Source organism: Dicentrarchus labrax, unplaced genomic scaffold (genome assembly GCF_905237075.1).
Source record: "Dicentrarchus labrax unplaced genomic scaffold, dlabrax2021, whole genome shotgun sequence".
Taxonomy (NCBI): Eukaryota; Metazoa; Chordata; class Actinopteri; family Moronidae; genus Dicentrarchus; species Dicentrarchus labrax.
This window is the reverse complement of record NW_026136710.1, coordinates 14,816,440-14,842,505: the sequence shown is the minus strand read 5'-3', so window position 1 is coordinate 14,842,505 and position 26,066 is coordinate 14,816,440. Positions and strand designations below refer to the sequence as shown.

Sequence of the window (26,066 nt, the reverse complement as noted above, 5' to 3'; positions counted from 1 at the left end):
TGGCGTTCTGGGCTCTCTCTTTCTACGTCAATGTCAAGGAAAACATTGCAGATGTTGTCAGTCGGGAGCTGATATCCTGTAGTCTGATCCCGGTGTAAAATTTTCATGGCCACAACAGCAAATATGAGGAGTCACCTGCTAGCTTCTTCTACAAGAACGCACCATAAATGAGGAGGACAATGTCCACTTTGCAACAGAATAAGGGGATGAAGTTCCAGTGTGTAACACTTATTGGCATAGGTATGTTTTCATCAGTGTATAATCACCTGAAAACCGGTTTTCGTTACCTTAGAATGAGCCATTTTTATCTTCAGAGGGTCCTCTTCGATGGAGGCCGCCATGTTGAACCAGCATATGTCTACAATAGGCCAAAACGGACAAACCAAAACCACTGGCTCTAGATAGGGCCTTTGGATTAGGGTTACGGCAACATAGTTTCTCCTTCCCACTTGGTTGAGTCAAGGGGTTTGAGTTGGTTGCAATTTGCAACTTTACAGCTAGATGCCACTAAATTCTACACACTGGTCCTTTAATTGTAATGCTATAATTCATACGAACTAGTTTACTTTGAAACTGACAGTCCTGTTGAGGACAAAGACCACTTTTAACAACAGGACGTAATGACGGCACAACAGCCTGCAATGTTCAAACACAGTTCATTATCAGACTGCTTCTCAGTTTCATCTCCAGTATATTTCGACCTTAACACTGCTGCTGTAATCACCATAGACATAACAAGAAAAGATAAGATAACTTGAGGTATTTAATCTCAGCAACAACATGTCAGCACCACATTCTGTCTGTATATAAATGTATAGTGTGTGTAAATTGTATGTGAGGTCCTGTCACAGTATGAATCTGCTGCAATGTGAGCAGCTTGTAAACACCAAGATAAACTCCTTGTATGGTAAAGCCCCCGGCTAATTGATGTTATTCTGATTGTAAGTGCTGGCACTGGAGTCGGAGAGTATTTCGGTAACTTCATTTCCAAATGAATTTTGATAAGAAACTAAAGAGGAGCATGTGTGAGCCTGCATGCAACCAGCTTACTGTTGGTGTGTGTGTTTGTTCTTGTTTTCTAAGTGATACTGTGTGTTTGTGTGTGTAAGCAGAAAATCAACAAGCGTTTCGAACGTAGCCCGTCCACACTGTTGACAAACCATGTGCTTAAAAAAAAAAACACACACACACACAAACGCACACAGCAGTTGCAGCCAATTTCAAAGAGCCTTGGACATCTCCCAAGTACAAATGAAGACTTCCAACAGCTCATCTGTTTCCCCCTGACTCCCTGATGTTATCAGAGCTACAGAGAAAGAGAGGAGAGTTGTCTATGATTTCTACCAGAAATCAGCGGAGAAAGAAACAAAACAGGCGAACCAATAAGAAGGAGGGAAAGACAAAGAGAGAGCCAGATTACGAGAGAAATGGACACTCTGTGCTGATGCTACCGATGAAATCTCAGAGGAGGAGATCACAGGCAGAGATGAAGGTGGACAGAAATAGATGGAGATAGAGATTCTGAGTTACTTATGAGTGATGTTATTAGTGTAACGTTAGTCGGAGCAGTCGGCCTTAAAACAAGACCCATCAGGAGCACAGTAATACTGCCAGGGTTTTTACAGACACACACTAACACCTGGTTATTTGACTACTTGGTTTACTTTGAACTGCAGGAAGTAACCTGTCTTTTATTTCATCTTCCAGACACATTTTAATATGAGTAGCAGATATACAACAGATTTTATATAGGACTGATTTTAGCAGCAGATTTCATGGCTGACTGCTGTGTTTGTAAAGCACTTTATGAACATTGTATGCAAATAAAGTTATTAAAAACTGCATGGACCCAATAAATGATGAAACCCTCGATTGCAATTACTGTTCTACCATTTCTTAAATAATTACTGCACTGAAAATTAGTGGACAGTGGCTGTGGTCAGCTTGGATTTGCAGCAGGAAGCAGTGTATTTAACTAAGATGTAAAACCAGCTGCTTGAACATACTGAGCATACAGATAGACAATGGTTAAGTTAATTATGCTGCAAAAGTGGTTTGAGAAGTTTCTATTGACACTTTGAGGTGTTTCAGTCACCTTTAAACTCTATTACTGGTAAATATTTGTAATTCTAAAGACATTTCTGGTGTCCTGTTCCCTTAACATATAACATATTTCTTCATAAAACTTTTAATTAACAATCCAGTAACAACATTCCCAACAATGCCATGCAAGATCAGTGTTTTCATATGTCCATACATTTTCTTTAAAAAGAAAAAACAAACAAACAACAGCAACAAAAGTGTTTTTGGTGCTGGGAAATTCTGAAAAATTATATCAAATTCACATTTATAAAGAGATTGCTGCAAGAAAATGGCCACAGCTTAATTCAGCAGGTATTCACTGACACTACCCATTCACACACACACACACACACACACACACACACACACACACAATAAATCTTTCACCACTGCACAAGTGAGCTTTCACTTTCTTGCAGAAAACCCACCATTAAACACACACACACACACACACACACACACACACACACACACACACACACACACACACACATACACACACACACACACACACACCTGTCCGTTTGAGTTATCTATATTGTTCTATCCTACCTCTACCTCCTCTTTCCTTCCTTGTTCCCCCCATTCTCTCCCTCCATCTCCTCCTGAGTACATTTTCTCTTTCTCCCCCACTCCTCCACTCTCACTCCTCCATTATCCTCCCATCATTTCAGTCCTCCGTTCCTGTCCCCTTTGATCCTGTATGTTCCCTCTTTCCCTCTCCTCCGTCCCTCCCTACCTCCCTCCCTCTCCTCCATCCATCCATCCATCCATCTCTCTCTCTCTCTCTCTCTCTCTCTCTCTCTCTCTCCCCCCCCTCCTTTGATCCTATACATCCCCTCTATCAGCCAGGTCTTTAAAGCTTTGACCCCTGCATTCCTCAGGTCACTCATAACCTCCTGCTGCTGGTGTGTGTGTGTGTGTGTGTGTGTGTGTGTGTGTGTGTGTGTGTGTGTGTGTTTCCATGCATGTAAGTATGTATACACCTGTACAACATTTTCTCTGTATGTTTGTATGTATATGAGTGTGTGTGTGTGTGTGTGTGTGTGTGTGTGTGTGTGTGTGCTTAAATGCTTCATCATTGTGGATTACTGCAGCTCAAAGCTCAAAGCAGACCTTTGAAGATGGCTTTATTAATTTTCCAATATGAAACAAAAGAAAGAAAATAGGGGGACTAGATTTCCAACAAACGAGAAAGAGAGGAGAGAGCGAAAAATACAGAAAGGACGATGAGGGTGTCTTTGCCAAACCACACAGAGAAAAATCCCCACGCCTACATCTTTGACAATAATGATGACTAAAAATTGTTTTTTCCTTCTCTTTTTCAAAGGAAAATCCATCCTCCGGTATAATTGATATATCCCTTTCCTTTTGATCGTAAGCAGTTTAATCAGTGGATGCTGACGTAAACAATTCTCTCTCAGAAGCAGACAGCTGAGTTCTGTGTGCACACATGACGTTTCTTTCAATTTCAAATCTGCGTGAAAAAAAGGTTTTTACTGGAAAGGATATATTTAAGCAGGGTTCATTCTTGTATGGATAATGTATTTTCAGCTCTACAACGACACTGAAAGGGAGCTCCTATTAATGACTATTTTCATTGATCACTCAGTAAATTATTTTTCCCATAATTTAATCAATCTTTCAGAAAACAGTGTTAAGCTATCCCTGAGGTTAACATCTTCAGCAGCATCAACAGTCCAAAATCTCAAGACAGTATATATCATTTGCAATGATAAAACAACTCTTGTCATTTGAGAAGCCTGAGCCACTGCATGTTTAACACTTTCTACTTGAAAAGTGACTTTACACACAGACAGATCTAACAGGGTAAGCAATAATGTGTACCCCAATGCCATCAAATTGTACATGCTCATGATGTGCTCGATAATGATTTTTATGTTTTAGGTATTTAAATATCTGTACGCATCATATATTTCATCATGTTTGCAAAACAAATTTTGCTTTGGAGAGAGTAAACTTAAAGTTTAAGTTGAACGTTTCCTTGATTATCTAATGCATTGTTTTTGTCAGTCTACCAACTTGGAGACGACCTACTTTAACCCACCTATTTAGCATTTATAAGCACTGTATGTAACATTTAATAAATAGTAAATATTTGTAATAGCCTGTATAATTTAATGTATTTGTATTAAGTGTTTATTAATGTACATAATTTGTGAACAATTAGAACTTGTCCTATGAAGACATGATTTGATATTATTACAAACCACTTTTATATGAAGTCATGGATACAGTTCTCCTTGTCTTTCTGTCTGTGTGTTCTCTGTGTTTCTCTCTTTATCTCCATCCAACCTCCCCCCCCCTCGCGCCCTGAAAAAACATTCTTGTGGGGTGCATTTACCTTGGTGCCCGGACGCAGCCAAATATTTAGGCTGTCACAAGAAATCAGCCTCAAACCAAATGGCTGGAGTTCCGTAAGTGTGTGTGTGTGTGTGTCTGTGTGTGTGTGTGTGTGTGTGTGTGTGTGTGTGTGTAGGTGTGTGGGTGGGTGTGTGTGTGTATGTGCTGGGGATTGTGGTGATTGAAATGTCAGCTTCTCAAACCCCCCACTCTATCCTGCTTCACTAAACCCTGAACAAGCTGTACATGAGTCCCAACCAACACACCCCTCAGACACACGCCAACACTACATGTGTGCACATCTGTCATGATAGAACATTGGATGATGAATGAAAACTGACAAAAAATAATAATAAATAATAATTAATAAATAAATAAAGGGTCAGTCATAGTCAGTGATTAGCCTAGTCTATCCACTGACAGAAAATTAACTGCCAATAATTCTGATAAGCAATTAATCATCAAACAAACATGCCAACAAGTATTTGGTGGTTCCAGCTTCTTATTTCTAAGGGTTTGCTGTTTTACATCATTGTATTTTGAATGTTTTGGACAATAGAAACAGTTTCAAGGTGTCCACTTGGGCTCTCTAATGGTTTTCTGATATTTTATAGATCAAATAAAAGTCAAAGAAATTGTTGGTTGTAGCCTGGGTGACATGGTCTCCTCATATAAGAGTTTGTATTGGTGGTGGGGTTATTTGATTACTATGGTGTTAAGACTTAGACAGTAAAATACTGTATTTAAGTTTCCCCCAGTTATTACACTACTTTTAGTCGAAAGAATCATCTGATTATCAATTGACATTGATTATTACAAGTGTCCAAATAACTGTAAATACACACACACAGACACCAAACAAACAACAAACAACCAAACAGGAGAGGAGAAGTAACTGGCAACCTAATACATCCACTGTTCACATACTTCCCTGCCTCTGTCTCTGTCTCTGTCTGTCACTCTCTCTTTCACACAGACACACACACGCATGCACGTACAAAACCCCCACAGAGCAGCCACTCAGTCCATCAGTCGACTAAGAAACAACACGAGGGTCTTGAAAACACAGCGAGCCACAAGGAAAACAGCCATCAATCTCTACGACTTGTCTGCTGACTGAAGGAACGCTGTTAATCTTCAAGACAGCACGAGTCAAGAACAACACCGCCTGGCTGTTTCAAGCCGATATTCAAACCAATACAGCTGCGAGCACTTAGTATGGATACACACTGACCATACGATTCGCATTGTGTGTGTGTTATCATGCAAATAGGGAAATAAGACCAAGATTTTCTGCATGCACGAAAGCAAAAAAGTAGCCACATTGCAACCACAGACAGACTCACCATCACCGGAAAACTGGTCTTCAGTGTCACTGAATTACATATATTGATTGCATGCATCTTCAGAGGAGTACGTACAAATCTGCACCAATAGCATCCTACTGTATGTTCACCTTTTGTTTCAGTTTGTTGATACATAGGTTTCTATCTGTTTGTTTTCTTTGTATGACACAAACTTCCAAAGATACACACAATTATATAGTTTGAGTTTCTATTTAAATCCCTAAGCTGTCAATCTGAGGCAATAAAACATAATCAAGTATTCATTGGTTAAACATGACAAAGAATGAACGCACACACATACACACGTACACATTGCTTCTGGTGAGGTCAGACAGTTTGACCTCTCAACCTCCTCAAGACTCCAAAGGTCACTAATGGACTTCCTACAATGACCGCTCCATAAGGTCACATAAATAACACTGAATTGCTTAAAATGGAGGAAAATTCTTCATGATTTATTTATTCTTTCATGCACGTGGACGTGAAAAGTAGAAACCTATTATAAATCTTTCTGCTATAAGTGTATCAACTAGCAACTAACTGACTCACTGTGGTAAGAGTAACTGAAATGCATAGTATTTTTCAGTTTTTAAGTTATTATGTTTTAAGTATTAGAACCACTGTTATAAACTTTAGAATAAAGTCACAATATTGAGAAAAGAAGTGACAATATTTGAAATAAAAATATGTAATATTAAAAAAAAAAAGTTGTATGTTATGCTTAGGTTAGGCTGATTGAATTACATGTGTATGGTCAAAACACGTCCTGTAAATTGACTCATACATCATACAGGCTTTATTTTCATTTCAAAATCCTACAATCTATGATAATAAAGCTCTTATTTTGGGAAATCTATTATACATTGGACATCTTTTGACACCTAAAAGCTGCCAAAAACTACTCTCACCTTTTTACTATGAGTATTTCTTTTCTCAAAATATTTATGAATATTATTATGAAAGTCATTTAATTGCCTTGGGTTAGTAGGTACAGCACCTTGACAGTACTGAGTTTAAAATTTGCAGCCTGATTTTTTGTTTGTTTTTTTTTGCCATTTTCAGAGTTTAAATGACCTATAATGATGCAAATGATCAAATTATGATCTATGAAAATCATACAAAAAGCATTACATATTTTGCCACCATCCAAAGAGAATCAACACGGTGATTGTTTAAAATTTAGATAAATGTTTTTTTGAAATGGATAAATGTTGAAGTTTAGGAGATATATGATTTCACCGGGACATGGACAGTTTAGAAATTTTAAAGAATTGTATTCATTAAGACAACATTTGCATTGGTGGCTTACTATTACATAAGATTTGTTAGATTTCATGCCTTTAATGTTTTTGAATGGTATAGCTGCAGTTCAGGAGTCACAACACGATAAGGTGTATAGATATCAGGATTACGACTCATCTGCAGAACTGTTTTGAATTAATACAGCCCTTTCACGAAAACACTGCCTTTGGCCTTAAAGATACCAAATCTCCTACTGAATAGGATGATGGGTACAATTTTGTTAAGACGACACGTTCTCAGCACTGGACAACAAAAAACAGCAGACAGCAGCGCCAGAAATAAAATGTCCAACTTTTGACTCTGCAGGAGTCAGATAGAGAGAGACAGCAGGAATCAAAAACCCACACAGCGCTATTTATGAGGTTCTACAATTCCCTTAAACCACTGGCCTGGACTCCACCAGAGCTCCGCTGTCAAACCAAACTGAGCAGGCCTCGCACACACACCAGCACACAGCCAGGCACGTTCACATTAATATGCATGTAAACACTTTCCGTCAGCTTGCATCAATTCCCTTGTTCTAAACAAAAACACAGACTCAAAGCGCAATATCCTCAACCTCGACCTTTAACGCCATCCCCAGTACAAACCATAAACCTCACACATACATACACAGAATGAGTGTATGTCATGGAAAAAAGGACTTAGGATCCAAACCATCTGAGAAATGCATCGGTTTGTTGTGGTGAGAGACAATCAATAAAGGAGACAAAGGGGTTGAGAGAGATAAACAGGAGGCGAAAAACAATATTGAGAGACAGACAGTGGGAGGAAAGAGAGAGCTGTGCCTGTAGGGAAGAAAGTGATAAAGAGACATAGGTGGAAAGATAGAAAGACAGAAAGAACCAGACAGTGGGAAGAGAGAGATGGTTGTTGTTGTGCAGACGTCTGCCACGACCCGCAGCCTCACAACCACAGGCTTATAAACAGCCAACGAAATATGAAAAACATCCAAACATCCTCAATGTGTTGGGAGTTCAGTTTTCAGAAAAGTGTCCCTTTGCGTTCGCTAAGGATGGCATAAACACGATCTGATCATGTGAGGTTATAACCAAAATAACAACTGTCAAAGCTACGCAAACGATACGAGATGTACTAAAAAAAGATTTCCACTAATTTTAGATCAGGGGAAGAAGTCCTGTGGGAAGGGAAGCAGCAAGTAAAAGACACAGAGATATGGGGACACAGTATATGGGGAGTGGTTTGCATCTGAGTTTAGATCATGATTTTGGGACCTTAAAAATTAAACCAGGTTTCATATCTAACTGATAAATAGTTTAGTTGAAAACAGTTATTCAAATTGCTTGTTTTGTCCAACCCAACAGTTTAATTTACAGTAATACAACAGCAGCAAGGTCTCACATTTGAGAAGACGGAACAAGAACTAATGGAACAAGGACACTCACTGTCAATTCATTTTCTTACTTTAACTCAAGTTTATTGTTTCAGTGCTACATTTCACTAAACTTTTTTGTATTATTATTTTTTGGGGCTTTTTAAAGGGGAACTTGGCAATTCTAGCCATTTCTTTGCTGGTTTTCACTTTTGCTGTTGCATGTTTTCTCAATGAGCTCCCCCTACAGCTCTGGGACGTATATTTCAAAACACAGTCGTAAAAAAACTCACTTGCGACACCTTTCTACCGCTGCTGATGTGCATTTGTTGCCAGGCAACTTTTTCGTGTGGAGCAATGTCTACCGAGGTGGGTAATACATTCATCGTCGCTTGTTCTTATAGCCGGCGTGGCTAACCAGTATTGAGGGGGGCGTGTGCGTTTATGTGGAATTGCCGTAAAGCAGTTTGTGAACAGGCCATTTAACCATCTTAATGATTTCTAAACAGGTTTATTAAGTTGAAATAGTTGCCACGTTCTCCTTTAAGGCCTTCAGATAAGCTCTTTAATAGCTGAAATTTCCTTTTGATTAGCATTATATCTGATATGATTGACCTTTGTGGCAGTAACTGTATATTTATGAAAATTAAAGTTATAGTATGCCCCAAGTGACACTGGAATTTGAAAAGCTGTAAGCTACAGGTCCACAGTAAAACTGAGTGAATTTAAGTGTGACCTCGAATCTGCTGAATAACAAGATTGTCAGCATGCGAACATTATCACAACGACAATGCTAACATGCAAATGCAGGTATAATGTTTACCATGTTCATCATCTTAGTTTTCCTTGTTAGCATGCTAACATTTGCTAATTAGCACTTAATACAGTAGAGCTAAGGTATGTTAAACCAAATTAATCTGAATCAAATTTCATAGCATTCAATTTCTTTCTGAACCGCAAGTGTCAACCTTCTGGTGGTATTACAAGAAATGTTGGGGGATCAACAAAGTCATTAGGATTCATCCTCTGGGGACCAAGAATATCTGTACCAAACTCTGTGTCACTCAAACATGTTGAAATTTTAATATATTTAACTGGGTAAGGGGAAAAAAATAAACTGCTGGTAGTGGTAAAAGTCAAAGAGTATCACCTACATCTTTGGGTTTTATAAATGAAACATGAGCAGCAATTTCAGTACCAAATTTCATGGCAATCCACCTAAACGTTATTGTGATAATTTCAGTCTGGACCAAAGTGGTGACCAACCAACCAACAGACTGACACTGACATCCCTAAGGCTGTGAAGTTAGCTAGTGTGGCTGAAAAGTGAACATATCCAGAATGGTGTCTAAAGCTATGAAACTAACACCAAGGTTGTAAAAACCTCTGTAAAGGGACCGAAACATAGAGCAGGCAGACACAGAGAGAGAGTGAAACAGAGTGGTGAAATGAGCTGGGAGGCCAAACAGTGGCGTTGCTGTTAAGCTCTCACAGGTTTCATGATCTCAGCTACCGCAGGCAGACAAAACCCCCAAAACACAAACAGTCTTAGGGTAGGAACAACCCTGAAAACCTTTCGTCCGCAGCATGGAACTTACTCTGGGTGGTGGGAGGAATCTGATACATATGTTTATGTATGTGTTGGTCGGACATGTGTGGACGCTTGCACGAATGCTTAAAAGCATGTGTGGATATAATAGCTTACATACACATCTGTGTGCTCTTGATCGTGTGTGTGTGTGTGTCTATCTCAGCTTGAATCCAAGAGACAGGTACAGTATGCAGATACTGATTCACTTCTTTCAAGTACCCTTGTTTTATAACCACATTATAACCACATTTTTATTCATATCTTATCTTATATCTTATATTATGTAATTTAACAAAATGTAATTCTCTTATATATATATATATATATATATATATATATATATATATATATATATATATAATGGGGGGTTGGGGGATATTTCATGTAATATTTTAATAAGTATTAGTATAGTGTCTCTGTTAGAAGAAGTCATTTGCTGCTTGCTTCATGGGAAACTTCACAGATAAAACTATACAAACACACACATATAGTGTCATGGAGATGGACAGAAATGCACACACACAAAGGCACAACCACTCACCACAGGTTTATACAACCTCTCCGTTTCTCTCCTTTAAGGATGCAAAACAAGACCGAGCAGCGGACCATCACATTTTCAGTTGTGTTCAGACCAATATCTGTCAGTCATCCAAGAAGCAGCAACTATTAATCAAAAAGAAATGTGTTCCACTGAAAAGATCTTATCTAGAAGCTGCAACTACGGGATCTTAGAGCTGACAACACTGTATTTTACATGCAGGAGGGAAACAATGTGTAGACCATACTAAAATCCCCAATTCAATCAACTGCTGTTTATTAAGGTGGAAAATACTGGTTTAATCTGAAGAGCTCACGGTTCTCTGTCCCCTTAAATGTCAGCACTGTCAAGACAGCTTGCAACTGGTCAACAGCATGAATTTATCTGTCAAAGTTTACCAGAATTGAACTCTACACAGAACATTTCACACTGAATAATTTCGCCTCCTTAAGCCTATCATTGCAGCAATTCCATTGGAATTAACTGATTTTGACACAAATGTATTTTCGTTCTAAATCCTGGTGTGTCCAGGACTAATAAGGTTGGGTTACTGGACGAATATATTGGCTTTAGTGATTAGCTCGATGAGTCCATTGCTGGTTGGATTTAAAGGTCTGCCTCCGAAGAACAAGTGAGAGCCACGACAGACTGCCCACACCCATCTGCGCCAATATATCAGCTATTGCCGGGTGATTTTAACATATCGCCCTAATCATATCGCCCAATCACTATTGCAGTATATTACATTTACATTTTTAGACAACTTGTAGAAACTGCTATTCAGTGAAACACCTTAAAAACGCCTACTGATGATTCGAGCAACCTCTAAGGCAGTAACTTGACAAGATATATATACGAGCAATCACAGGAATGTCAGAGAGTAACTTTGCAGGGTTGGTTGAAAAATTCACCCAGCTGAAAGAAATTCCTGTTGGTGTTTAAGGCAGCTCTTCGTTTTACTCCCAGCACGTGTGAAGATATGTAACAGCGTTGAGATATTTGCTTGTCTGAGTCTAAGTCTGGTCATAACATCTGTGGAGAAAAGTCTCACAAAACCCTCCTGTGTGGTGCTCACCTGTGAAATTCCACTAAAGCCACCAAAAATGTGGAGTGGGGCCAGGAGGACACAAGTGGATTTCAGGTCTGGTTTGCTCAAAATGTGGTACTTCTGACTGCAGTTTAAGCCTTTATGGGGTTTAAATCTGTTTTATCAGAATCTGTATATTCATACATTAATAATAATTTTTACTTTGCACAATACTTTTGTGAATTTTAGGTTATTATGATTGATTAGTTGGTAACTGCAACCTTAAATCAACATTCCTACGCAAAAGTAAGCTTACCTCAAAGAAAAAAGTAGAAAAATGAATCCTTTGTTGTTTTTGCAACCACAAATAAGAAACCAGTTGAATCCCAAATCAAAAAAGTGTCTGCTGCGCAAAACCTTTCAACAAATTCCAGGTGACACTCTGCGAGGAGGCAGAAACTATTAATCCTCAGTGTCGGAGTTTGTGGACAGCTTTGGCATCGCGTTGCTCGGCTGAAGTCCAGCCAGGTCTACCCGCGGTGGAGAAGCTTGATTTAATCCAGACCAACCAGAAAACTGGCCGGTAACTGGGAAAACGAAAGCGTACCAGTAGCAATTAATAATACTTCATGTCAAACTATGACATGTTAATGCTAATTTGGAAACTAAATCTCTATCTTTAAAAGCCGCTTTATCTTTAAGTTATTTGCGTTACAGTGCAGATATAGGTTTCCCTATTCAATTTTTAATACAGTTTGTTAATAATAAGGATATGAACGTGAATCTAAAATCAGCTCTTACTTTTACGTGTGAAATTTCCAGTTTTGGGGATTAAAAGTTGCATGTAAATTTAGGTGGATTCATTTAACATTAGACTATCAACAGTGGCATTAAGCTTTCACTGATGTGTATCCGCATGTTAGGAAGATCATTATTCCCATTTTATCTGATAGCTATCATGTCTCAACCACCCTTTTCTGGTAGCATGTAGCCACGAGTTTCTTTTCACACAAAGGTAACACCTTAACATTGTTTTAATGCAATGTAACCAATCCCTAAGCACAAACATTACAGCCAACTCCATTGTTACAGGAAGTATTAAGAGTCAAATTCACATAATATGGCAGTATGGAAATTTAGTGGTAATGCTCCTACGTGTTGAGCAGTCAAATTACTGCAACTGATACAGTATCCCAACAATACAATATCAGTTCACGTCTCCTTAATGGCAAACGTAAATAAGACCCAATAGTAAAAGCTGCATGTGTGAAAGTACTGACAGCTGTTAGTCAAGTAAATGCAAATGTTATTTAACACAGCAATGAAAACCCCAAGGAAGTAATGCATTCATTTTCTAGCCTGCAAAAAAGTTATAGATTATGTATCATGTATGAATTTCACATCAAAACACTCAATGTAAGTTGTGCCCTCTGGGTTAAGACATCTTTAAACAATTGAAACATAAGACAAGGTGTTTTATGAGAGTTTTGAATGAGGATTAACTGAAAACTGCAGTGTTTTGATGTAACAGGAGACATCTGACAGAAACAGTGGCTGGAAACAAAACCACTCTTGTTTTTCACAACTACTGATACTTGATACTGTAGATCAGAAAATATTATTTCTGCCATTATTTTCAATACACAGGAATTCATACTTTTTTCCCCAAAAGTTTCCTCAATTTTTATCAAGTCAAATGCTAATTCAGTGCTGACTGGTCAAAGCTTAGTAATGACAATGACCCTGGCGTCTCCACCACATTCAGCCTGCAAAAATCTTAACTTACACAACAATAGAGGGAATGATGGCCACCAAACAAATTGAAATTAGCATCGTAATGAATCTAATGGCTCTTACGTATAACTTACATTAGCTTTCAATACGGGAAGGCGGCTGTTAGTGAGTGTTAAGTACATTTGTAGATGCTGAGCTTTTCTTACTTAAATTAAGGTAGAGGGACACTGCGAGATAGCAGAATCACAAATGTGTTTCTCCACAGGCTGTTTGCCCTCTGCAAGCTTTCACAATCGCATGTTGGAAGAGTGAATGGAAAACTAAAACACAGCAGTGGGCAGACATATCTGTTATTTCATCTGTAATTACACTCAGAGTTATTTTTACTTGTTTCACTCGAGTTGGGGCCTATTAAACATTCATCTTTGGAGTAGATCAAGTCATTCGTTAATTAATTGTAATGAACTGTGTTCAGCTTGGACCCATTTGGCCAACTAAAGCATTACTTTGAGTTGTCGCCTATTTTATGTCATCAGAATCAATCTATTTTAACACACTGAGCATTAGAACAACAAAAATTAGTTCAAGAGTGGTGTAATTGTCATGGTGGTGGTGTATTGTAGGAAAATCTGCACTAATCTGAAAGCAAACACGTACAAAGAGTCCTGTGTCTTGTGGGATTAAAAGCATGTACTCTGATTTAAATAAAATAATGATAAAATAACACGAGTTAAACAGGATCATATAACAATTGCGTGGATGCCTTACTGAACTGTGAAGATGGCAAAGCCAGAAAGTGACTATAAAGACCTCAGCATGCATGTTCTTTCAAAAGTGCAGATAAATCATGATGATAGGCACTAAGTAACAGGCACTGCAGATCTGACTGAGGTATCAAACATTAGCAGGAGTGCAGAGCAATGATTGTGCTACGAGGCTCTTCAGCCTGTGACCTGGTCTTAAGTCAGAGAGACAAGCTATTAAATCCCTATTTGAGCTGCAGAAGCCTGCGTTACACAACCAGGAAAAGCCTGCAGCAGTCTCCAGAAGTCAGACTCTCCTCCGCTGGAGTGTATTACTGTATATACTTTCAAGGATCTAAGCTGTTTCTTGGCTCACGGTTGGCACGATCCAGCTGCATCCGATCCACTTTCAATCAAATGTGCTTGAAAAACAAATCGTTGCAAATGGGTGGACATACACAGGAATGGAAAATCTAATTTGTGAAATTATTCTACCTTGATATGACAGCAGCAAAGAGGAGGATTTGCTTATGATCATATGAAAAAATGATTAATGGTTGTAACAGAAACATGCTTTGGAACGTTGCAGTATTTTAAAATGGCGAGAACACAAACATGAAAGCGTTTGTGGAAACAAAAAGCACTGAATAATCTCAAAATCACTATTAGCTCTTATGTTAAGAATATTAGTGCCAACAGAGCCTGATTTCATCATCCCCACTGTATTTGATACTCAGTGTGATGATTGTGAATTTTAAGGCAGCAGGGTGGTTAATAGTGTTGCCTCGAACCCTTAGGGTCATGGGTTTGAATCTTAGACATCTCATCTGCTGCTTGTAGAGGAAAGTCTCTCGAGCCTGTCTGCTTGCTTAATTTGGAAATTAATATCCTCTACTATGGAATTAAGGCTGGTTCCAATCATCTTATAATCAATAACCACGTACTCTCATTAATCTTTATCAATAGTTCATCATGCAGCAAACAAATCACACTGATGATCTCTGGGGCTTCTGTGTTAAATTGCTTTTCTTCATGATGACATGTGGACAGACTACGCTTCCATTTCTGTCTATAAAGCTTTGAAAGTGAGAGGAGCTCTGCATCTTTGTCTCCGGTGTCACGTATCCAGACAGATGGACAGATAATGTCTGAGGGAATGTCAGACATCTAATATGGAACTGTTTGGTCAACAGTGGGGAGGAAATCAAGCACCTCAGTGCCACATGAAACCAAGGACTCAAAGGAAGCCGTGAGGACATGTTCGAAATTCAAGCATAGAACTGTATACACACTATACACAAATATGAACTCTTGCAAAGATGCACAAAAATGCACGTGCGCACACAAACATTCATGCACACAAAGAGACAAAGAATAATAAACAGACACAAGCAATTATGGACAAATACACACTGGACAATTACACACCACACTGCAATTTAACATGGAAAGTTTACTTCCTTTGATCAAAGTATAGTGAAGCAAATTATAAAATCTTTGAGGACCAAAAACAAACAAACATTTTTTAAGTTAGGTAACATGTAACTATTGTGCACAAACTCAATAACTTCAGACCAAATGCGTAAGAATAAATTTGCAGCTCTACTCCAAAAAGTGAGGCGCTTAGCATGCAAATTCATCATATGTATGTATGCTAACATATTTCACTTTAATCTATCTTACTGACATCTGTTTTTTACGGTTTTAAGAAATTACATTGCATGTTTCCTGTTAATATCTCACATAACGACATTTATTTGGAATAACTCTTTCATCAGTTATCTAAAAATGTCCACATGATTCATCATTTGTCTAAATAACAAATGAATATTCTTTAAGCTGAGACAATTGCCTGGCAGAGCATTAAAGTCCTACTTGAAATACCTTAATGAGCTTAATAAATTTGAGTACAGGTTAAGATTTATTGCTGTTCTTGTCATTTTTTTGGCTGCTTTCAGCCATGCAAGGATACGTATACATTTCATCACTGCAGGCCATTCTGCTCTGATGATCACTGAATCAATTGACCGGATAGTTGTGGTTCTTTCCAGTGGGACAAATGAGATTTAATCAGATTGGCTGTCATCATGCCAGCATATGCTCTCTCTCTCCCTCTCTCTCTTTCTCTCTCTCTATCTGTCCATCTCTCTCTCTCTCTCTCTCTCTCTCTCTCTCTCTCTCTCTCTCTCTCTCTCCCTTCCACACAAACACTCACATACTCATACATACACCCAGTATGTGCAGCGACCAAAGCTATTTCGCCTTTCAGGAGGCTTTTTTAAAAATAGGGAATAGGGACATTTTTTGCTTATTTGCTTTCTTTCCAAGAATTTGTGTAATGTAATATAATAAGTAACTACAGCTTGGAGGCAGTTAGCTTAGCTTAGTAGCATTTCCAAACTTTGCTAATTAACACATTATATCTTGTTCTGTTAATCGATACAAACATCAAAGTGTGAAATGTCAATATGAGGTTTTACGGAGGGTTATAATGCGGGACTATTTCTTGACCAGGTGCAGTGGCTATGGGAAGTCATCGAGCCAGATTAAACAAACAAGTTATAACATGTTAATTAGAGAGCTTTAACGAGCCAGTCTAGCTCTTCCCACCTGTTGCCAGTCTTTGCACTAAGAGGCCGCTAGTAGCAGCTTCATATTTACCGTACAAACATGAGAGACATTCCCACAAAACTATTGAAAAAAAAAAATCCATAACAGAGACTAGCTAACGTTAGTGGAATGGACTCAAGCACTAACATATGAGACCAGCTGACTAACAAACACCACAGGACTTTACAAACTCAGCCAACTCTGGTCAGGTCAAGAAAATAACTCCATAAAATCAAATAGGAATCCCAAACATTCCACCCATACTCATCATCATCATTATCATTCTCCTTTTAACATCTAATCTTATTACCAAGGGGATTTCAGATGGATTTTCCGCTGTGGACAAACTCTGGAAATCAGTGGCAGCTTGCCCAAAGCGCCGCCCATGCCAGGCTGGAAAATAAGGACAGCCATTGTACTGTCCAGGATGTTGAGCTTCACTTTTCATAGAATTTACAAAACCAACACATTTAGCAGTCATTATGATCGGGACAACACAGTGTGTGGGAGTTTTGAGATGTTCATACTTTGTGACAGAGTCTTGCCCGTCCAATGAGGTTGGGTTTTGGTAAGTTTGGTGAGTTCATGTGACCTCCCAGATCTTGTTCATGGTACTTGACATTTTCCCACAAATCTGCTGATTCAAGAACAAACTTTGATTTATTTAAATCCACTAGAGAGCTTTGCCTTTTCGCTGTAACTGAAAACAGAGAGTTCACAGAGAATATTTCTTGACCAAAAGAGAAAAAAAAGAAGAAGAGAATAAATAAATCCCAAATCTTGAAAGGTTTTATGTTAGGAGATGTAAACTTAAGCAGGATAAAGGCAATATCAAATATAAAAATGTGATAGTCCTGATATGCTTGTTACAACCATATTTAAGTATATTTTCTGAAACTGGGTATGGAAATGTCTACATTTCAGACAGGCAGGATGATATGATAATTGAATTATAAATAAAATCAATCAGTAATTAAAATCATCAGTGCTATTAAGCCTGGTTCACATCGGGCAGAAGTTATGGTTTTCGGTTAGTGAAATACCGTTGCCATATCCTATGTTTCTCCTCAGGCTAAGAAAGAGATGAAGAGAGGGAATTTAGAATGTAACAAGAACTGAATTGCTCCATCAAATGAGAAAACAACTATATTTTCAGGCTGACAACCTTGCATTTCTCTCAGCTTATAAAAGTGGGTTTTGTTTGGATTTCACCAGACCTTGCCTCGTGAAAACCCAGCAGATCCAAAGACCCTGTAGGCTGTCAGTTCAAGTGAAAAGAAAACACCACAACTGAAGTTACAAGGTTGTCAAACATAGGTAACGTCATGATACCATTAATGGAGATGGAGTCACGCCCTCTTTCCTTAATGGCTTTTCTACTGATCTCAGTCTGCATCTCAACTCTCCTTGTTCCAGTCTCTCCTCGTCATGAATGAACCAAATGGGCTTCAAACATTCCTTCCCTGTTCTCATAGACGTACACTGAGACCTGCATTCATCACCTCTCCATGCACCATTACTCCCAGTGATGGGAGGAAAGAAACAACACTTTCATTAGCAGGTCTGCTCCACTGAGGTGTGGAATGTCCCGCGGGTTTCCAACAACAGTGACAGAGAAAGCCGGCCTTCATACGGCTATTGTTGTCCTCAACAAGCTCACTTAGTGTAATGGGCAAGGCTGAGCCCGCTCTTCAAAAGACGAGGGGCACCGTGCAAGAATAAGAGCAGTCATGCTTAGCCAGATTAGAGATCTGAGTAAAGAAAGTATAATTCATTGTGGTTCGAAAATAATTAGCTCAATGGGCTTAATTTATAGTGGCAGTCAAACTCAAAAATGGACACATCACTTGTAAGATGAGAAAAAAAGACCCAATTTTTAAAATGCATTAAGCTATATTATAGCCTAAGTCTAATAGATGTTAAGCACACAGCTGCACAAAGCCATAACGTATAACAGGAATCAGTTCTCCTAATTTATCTGCATTTAAAGAATCACTGTGTAGGTGGACTTAAAGAACATCTTAAAGGTAAGGTATTGATACAAGTAATTTTCCCATTAAGAATTGTGAGGAGACACTCAACTCAAACAGACATCAGCAGCGTTTCTCGCAACATTTTATAGTAGAAAATCCCTACCTTGCCTGAAATAAAGAGTTCCTCCACTACATAAGACAAAATTCTTACTATTTATCAAACTTATTGGGCTACAAAGAAAATACGGGCTACATCACATAGCAAAGGCCTTGTATTCAATGAGTGGGATGCCACATTGATAAGATGTGATGCATCAGAATCTGTCTGAGAGGCATGTCACAGTGTTGGGGAAAAAGAGTTCTTAGTGAGGAAAAATAAAGACAAACAGTCCAATCAGTGACACTCAGCTGCTCATGTGAGTCAGACAGCAAGCTGAAGTTTGATGATCACAACTTGAACACGTTTTCCCCAAGCGTCTGAATCGAGCTGTAAGTTAAAGTTTGTGTTTGCAGCAAATGATGGTGTGATTCACCACCTCTTGACAACTCTCAAAGCTCACCAACAACTATTTAAATTGTGCTGGAGAGGTCAAACCAAGTATGATTGCGAGGCCTACTCTCACCTCAAACTTCCTCTGAACTAGATTTCGGTATGATTCCAGAAAAGCCACCGTGGTTTTCCAGTGTGGAAATCAGAAACAAAGACCAGCGACAGCCCAGCGAGTGGTGCGTTCATGCAATCAGCTGTGTTGTGTTTGTCTTTCACTGAAGAAGAGAATGTCGGCTAGAAATCTGCTTAAAATCAATTTCTACTATAACCACATAACGTCTGAACTTTTGAAATTGAGCAAGCAGGTAATATGTCATTCTGTGTTTCCCTTTAACAAAGACATGAGGAGAGAAATGTTCACTACTTCAATACATTAAATATTTTATTTTCCATTTGGCCTTTCCCTTTCCTTTAAGGTCAGTTTGATGCCAGATGTAAATGGCCAGTGAAAACATTACAGAGCCTATTACAGACCGTAAATATAGTTGCAGCCTGATTAAACAGCATTTTGAGTCAAGAATAGCGGCTGAGGCGGCAGTATTGTTTCACCATCGTGTATCTCACTCATCACACTCTATCTGGACATCTTACAGTTGAGTTGAGCTAAAAGGCTTTAAGTTGAATTGCCCTTTTCAAATGAAAAAAAATGGTCTACTGAAATATTAAGCGGGCTGATTCAAGCCAGTGGGGTTAAGGCGTCCATCAAAGCTGCTGTTGATCAGATTGAAACTGAGTGTGGAAATTATGGAGTGCCAAGCTGTGAGTTGTGTTGGTGCAATGTCAGGGTAGGGGTTGTTTCTGGGACACTAGAATTCATTGTTGAGCCTCCTGGAGGCTTTGTGGAGCTAATTCAATAAAAGCTGTGATGACGAGAGGTTCCCTCTCTCTGTTGACAAATCCAATTTCAGCCACCCACTTTCTTTCTCTGATATCCAAAACAACAAGTCCCCATGTCTAAACAACAAAATAAGCAATTTGTCAATGCCTCCCAAAAGAGAACAAAAGACTATTATGAAAATTATTTATGATGATCTGCCACCTCCTTTACGCTAATAAACCACATGGTTATGGTTTGAGAAAGATCACGTTCATGGTTAAGCTTTAATCACACCGTACCTGGCAGCTATGTGCATAGACTCTGTAGGAATAAGCCGTGGCTGATGTAAGCCTCTTCAAAACTGCAGTTACTAGTTGGGGCTACAGAGAAACTACATGGGATTACCTGCTTGTGTTTCACCCTACAAGTTTCTGGTGCTAGTGGAGGTTGTTGATAGTGAAGACAACATTGAGGAAGAGAGACCGAGGAGTTTCTCCTTTTCACAAACAGAGATCTAGCAAAGTTATCTCCACTCCAAACCTGTGGGTAGAATCTGATGCTGATCTGATCAAACAAATCCACCTTTAAAAGAAACCAATGAAGGAAATGTGATGCACACCCTGGAGTCAAATGTCAGATGCCTTGTACATCCAATCATTGACGCCAAGATTCCCGAGAAAATACAGTCATTATTTGCACAACCACAAGAGGCAGATAAGGGTCACCCAGTGGCTGATGCTGTAGTACTTCTGGTGTCGACAGTCTCATCTAAAACACTCACTGATTTAAAATAACACCAGAAATTATTACATCGGATGTGCCAAAAAATTAGACATGAATGAGGATCTGAGAAATAATGACTTCATTGTTCATGTTGGGAATAAGCTTCGTCACCAGACGTGTTTATAACACAGACTAAATTTAATTATCTCATCTCAGTCAGAGAAATAAATCTTCCCTCCTAGCAATTGCTAACTCTTACTCACACTCCATGTGTTTATCAAGACATAAACACTGGAAATCGATTCATATTTTACTGTCTATGCAAAGAAGTGACAACGATCATCAGTACTTTTACATTTGACTCATTATATATGCTGCATGATAATTGACATCCCCCATTTTTCCTCTGTGACTCCAGAGAATGCTAATAGAAGTGCTGCTGGGTGGTTTTGGCAGAGACTTGTAGTCTGAGGGGCCAACACGGCCTGCTTTAAAATAACAACACTTTAAGCTTCTGGGTGTTAGGGTAAATGGTCAAGTGTAATCCCCTTAGCTCCTGACCAGCGTTAGCAGAAATTCCTCAATAATACGCAACATGATTTCATAGTCACTGCTGCCTTTGAGGGATGTTTGTAATGCTGAAAGGGTCACCAGGGGGCACGGACAGACAGACAGACAGGCAGACATGGGAACTTAAGTATGCTGGTTTGAGGAACAAGGTTACTTTTTTCCTGGTAATTTTTTCAGACTTGAGTCATTAGGCTCCATTTTTCTTTAATAACAAAGAGCGTGGTGGAGCACGGCTGAATGTTTGTACAGCTGATTATTAACACCACACCTTTCTCCAGTCAACTAAGCTATGGGAAAAAGAGGAAAAAAAACTTGTTGTAAAATTAAACTAATGAATCTATACATCTGGTCTTTGTCATTCGTATTACATATCTTAATCTCTTTTAACAACAGCAGATTTGACATTGAGTTTATTGAAACAAACTTAAAAAGTCTAGAGGGTAAACACACCAGCTAAGTTTGTTAGTGTGCTAAAATAGTTGGCATATGGCTAACGGTGGGGTTTACAAGATTCAATATGACCTTCTGTCAAAGTGCAGAGAGTGTCTAAATCTGGTTTGAGAAAAACTATGTTATGTAAATATTTTTTAATGTTAGCTAACTGCAAATGTCACTGTCAATACCTACGGTTTCACAGTAAAAGCCTACCACTGAGCACTGAAAATGCATTTATTATGAAGCACATGCAGGAAGTGGCACAGTGAAAGTGGCAGCTTTACTAGAGGTGTTCAGTGCATGTACAAATGAATCTTTGACAAGAAATCTTGAAACTGAACTCACTACTCGATTGTCTCTGAACAAATCACTGGTGACTGCTCAGCCATAATACACAGTATGTTACCTAATCATTAAAAGCCTATTAGAAGATAGAAAGAAATCCAGATCTAATAATAAATAATAAATAAATAATGCTACTGACCTATTAACCTTATGCACAGTGCTTGTATAGGCTAGTTTTGTACTGAACTGAATGTGACAGTTTGGACTAGTAACAGAATGAACTAAAGACATAATCAGCACTGAACAACGCATCCATATGAACAGTGACACGTTCACTTACCGTTGGACATACTGAAACTCATTTGAAAGTTGATGCAACTGCTTAGTTTAGAACAAACTATATCGTCACTAATCATAAATCTTTGTAACTGAACTGAACGATATGATTCGTATCAGCAAAGTGATTACGCATAACCACAGCAAATGAATGGATTATCCCTAGAATGAATGCAATGAAATTATTGTTTAATTTAGAAAACTGATGGTAAACATCCACAGCAAATTTTAAGTAAAACCAGCCTTAAGTTTTCAAGTATTAGACAGACAGACTGAATCATGAGTTCCCAATTAAGCATTTCTGTTACGACACTGATTTCTTGATTGAAGGTCACACAGAAAACACATAGATGATTCCAAACACTGCAAAGAGGGTGTGAATGGAAAAACAGGTAAACCTGAGGCCTGAGCGCCAATCAGGACAGTGTCAAACTCACCTGGGAGAAGTTGAGCCCGTTGAGCGGATGACACTGTTCCTCCACCTTCTCGACAGCCCCCGTCCTCTTCCTCATCCTCTCCGCCTCCTGGGCCAGGTACAAGTCCAACACCGGCACCCCTCGTGTCTTAATATCTGCTTCAGTTAACGAATTCACCATCAGCATCACCCAAACGGGCCGTTTCCTCTCCCAGTTCCCAGCGATGGCGTTGAAGAGGTAGTCTGCGTAGAGTCCCTTCCCTCTCTGATCCGGGGTCATCCATGAAGGCATCATGAGCTTTACATACTCAAGGTGTCTTTTAAGTCTCCGATAGATGTCCCTGGGTAGGACATCCTGCAGGTTCTCGCCCTGAGGGAGCAGCTGGCAGCTTGTCAGGGCTGAGATGGTGTAAGGGTCCGTCAGGTCCAGCTCAAAGTAGACAATGTTGCTCTCCTGGAAGGCCTGCTTTGAGTTTTCAGGGATGAAGTCCCAAACGCGTGTGTAGGGAACGTGGATTGTACCATAGAAATATGAGGGAGGGTCCCGTTTGATTGTCCACAGGAAGGAGTTTAGATCAGTTTGCTGGAGGGATAGATAAGAAGATTAAGATCAGAATATTTTCAGTATTGATCATTTTCTTATGGCTTCATAGCAGAAAATAGTCAAAAGTGCTTTTTGCAAGTCTGCAGGTCTTTAGCTTGTTTTTTTTAACCCACAGTTTTAGACCCAAAGACACTAATATAACACACTGAAAAGCCGAAAATCTTCACATTTAGGAGGCTTGAACCAGTGAATGCTTGCCATCTTTGATTATCAAAAGTGCTTCATTTTCTGTCAATTGATTAAACATTTCAGCAGTAAAAGTTAGCAGGTCAGAACAAAATGATAGGCATACAGGGGAACTGGTGAATTCACAAACAGCAAGCCAAGGCATTTTTCACTTAAAAGTTGCATTGTGCCATTTACTTTACATGAACCAACACTGGACCTGTCTGACACCAACCAGCAAAACCAGCACTTTGTCTGTGAGAGGCTGTTTATTAGACAGACCACTAACAGACTGATAATGACTTATTAACAGGCCACTTGGGACCCAAGTGCCAAACAAACAATACACATGTCAGTGATTGTCAGACTGCAGGCTGAATGTTTGGCCTTCCTGTTTCTGCCGGAACGGACCTGAAATGGTCTGCATGAGTTTGAAGAACATGACTGACAAGCTAAACATAGTAAGAGGTTAAGAACTACAGTACAAAAGGACAGAATAACTCTTGCATTGATGGCGATTTTTCCAAATACAGTAAAGACCTGCATGTCACTCAAAGCCAATACACAAAACTAGTGCTGAAATGATTAGTGGATTGACGGAAAATGAATCATCCATAACTTTGACAATTTTTTACTTATGTTATTTATTAAACAAAAAAACTTTGATGGTCATTTTAAACTGTTTTTACACGAGTTAATGGATTCATTGAAAAAATAAACAGATGAATCAATAATGAAAATAGTCATTCGGCAAAGGGGTTCAAATGTTTAAAGATTACACATGTAGCCTATTAATAGAAACAACAGAAAATAGAGAAGTTGGCCCAAATATGAAGAAAACGTGAACAGTAAATGAAGAGTATGGGAAATGGCACTTCAAGGCTCTTTTACTGACACTTTATAGCCTACTACAAAATAAAAGGTAATGTGGCAGTTTTGAGAGGTTCAGATAAGAATTTATAGTGGATATAACCATTACAGCTACTTTTGCAACACTTAAGCAGAGTAATTTCCCACTTATTCTGGGTTTGATAATGACTTACTTTCCTGTTAAGCTCGCAGTTGGCGGAGTCCTTCAACCTCCACTGGTCTGCCCGGACCAGGAGTATCAGACAGGACTGAATGAATGCGCCCAAAGTTCCCCGCATCGTAGCTCTCTCTCCAAAGTGTGCACGGTGGCTTTGTTTGCTTCCCAACGTGTCTGCACCAACTATTCCCCAGAAAGCATGGATGAAGCCCTACTTCCACAGCTCCGGCTCCATGCGGTCGCGTAAAACGAGCTGACAAGTATCCGACAAACCGCCGGACAGAGTCATGCTGGCTTGAGCCTGGACATGGACGCGCTGCTGCTGCCGTTTCACGTGTGTTTGGGAGAGAGAGAGGTGGTCATTGGAGTTTACACAGGGTCACATCATCATCCTCTCACTGCCGGCCAGGTTGCTCTCTCCACACACACTCTGTGCATTGCCTTCTTGCGCGGTGTCCTGCAAAGATTGCGCGACTTTATCCAAAAGTTTGAAGCCCAAACTGAACCAACAGGTCCGCGCCGCGTAACAACGCACCTGAAGCCAAAAAGGAGTGAAAGAAAAGAATCTGATTTATTCTCCTTGATGTTGGGTTGGTGAATCTGGTGTGAATGAGCGAGGAGTTGCACTTTCCAGACTTAAAATCAAACTTCTGTGTGCTCTCTCTCGTCTCTCTCTCTCTCTCTCTCTCTCTCTCTCTCTCTCTCTCTCTCTCTCTCCCCCCGACGTGTGTGTGAGCATCTCTGTCGGGCAACTGCACTCTACCTACCCCCTGGGTTGCCTGCATACCCCTCCCTACTCCCTCTCTCTCTCTCTCTCTCTCTCTCTCTCTCTCTCTCTCTCTCTCTCTCTCTTACACACACACACACACACACACACACACACACACACACACACACACACACACACACAGCAGTAATCTGATTAAACATCACCCCGCCTGCGCGTTAAGTCTCCATTCACATCATTCATGTCAATAAACAAGGTGTGGAAGCCTGCAGACCATTAGGACCATTAAGATTTACAATAACTGGAAGAATAAAAGCCATAACTAATGCCCATACATATATATATATTTGTAATTTTTAATAACAGCTTGCATCCGTGATTTCCAGTCACACTCAGTCATTATTACCCTTTCTTTCTGTTTCAGACTGATGTTTCAGACTCTTGTTGCCCCACTATAGGAGGCCTAAGGGCAATAGATCCCGTGGATAGATTATCGTGCCCTAGTAGTTAATGCCTTACAAACTGGAGGCATTAACATGAGAAAACCCGCAATAACAGCGCTTTACTCTGCGTTACATGTGAGCACAGACGTGGAGACCATAGAACTGCACTTTCTTTTAAATGAAGATCGGCAGACGTCACCGTTATGTTAACCAACCTATAACCTGATAATGTTGTAATTTCAATCCAAAACATTTATAAGGAAGCCTATTCCCCGTATAGTTCGGGGACCATCATGGAAATAACAAGCACTGTTAATGGCCAATGT

General features: G+C 39.4%; 1 protein-coding gene across 1 annotated transcript in view; it reads right to left on the bottom strand.

Annotated features, from left to right (window-relative positions):
• trabd2a (TraB domain containing 2A) overlaps nucleotides 1-25,301 on the bottom strand; it is a 60,737-nt gene extending 35,436 nt beyond the window's left edge. The window contains exons 1-2 of the mRNA XM_051412709.1: nucleotides 24,587-25,301; nucleotides 22,797-23,357 (exon numbers count right to left, since the gene is read on the bottom strand). Of these exons, the coding sequence (XP_051268669.1) occupies nucleotides 22,797-23,357; nucleotides 24,587-24,691 (666 nt within the window). The 5' untranslated portion in view covers nucleotides 24,692-25,301. The remainder of the gene's footprint in view (nucleotides 1-22,796; nucleotides 23,358-24,586) is intronic.
• Nucleotides 25,302-26,066: the final 765 nt, after the last annotated feature.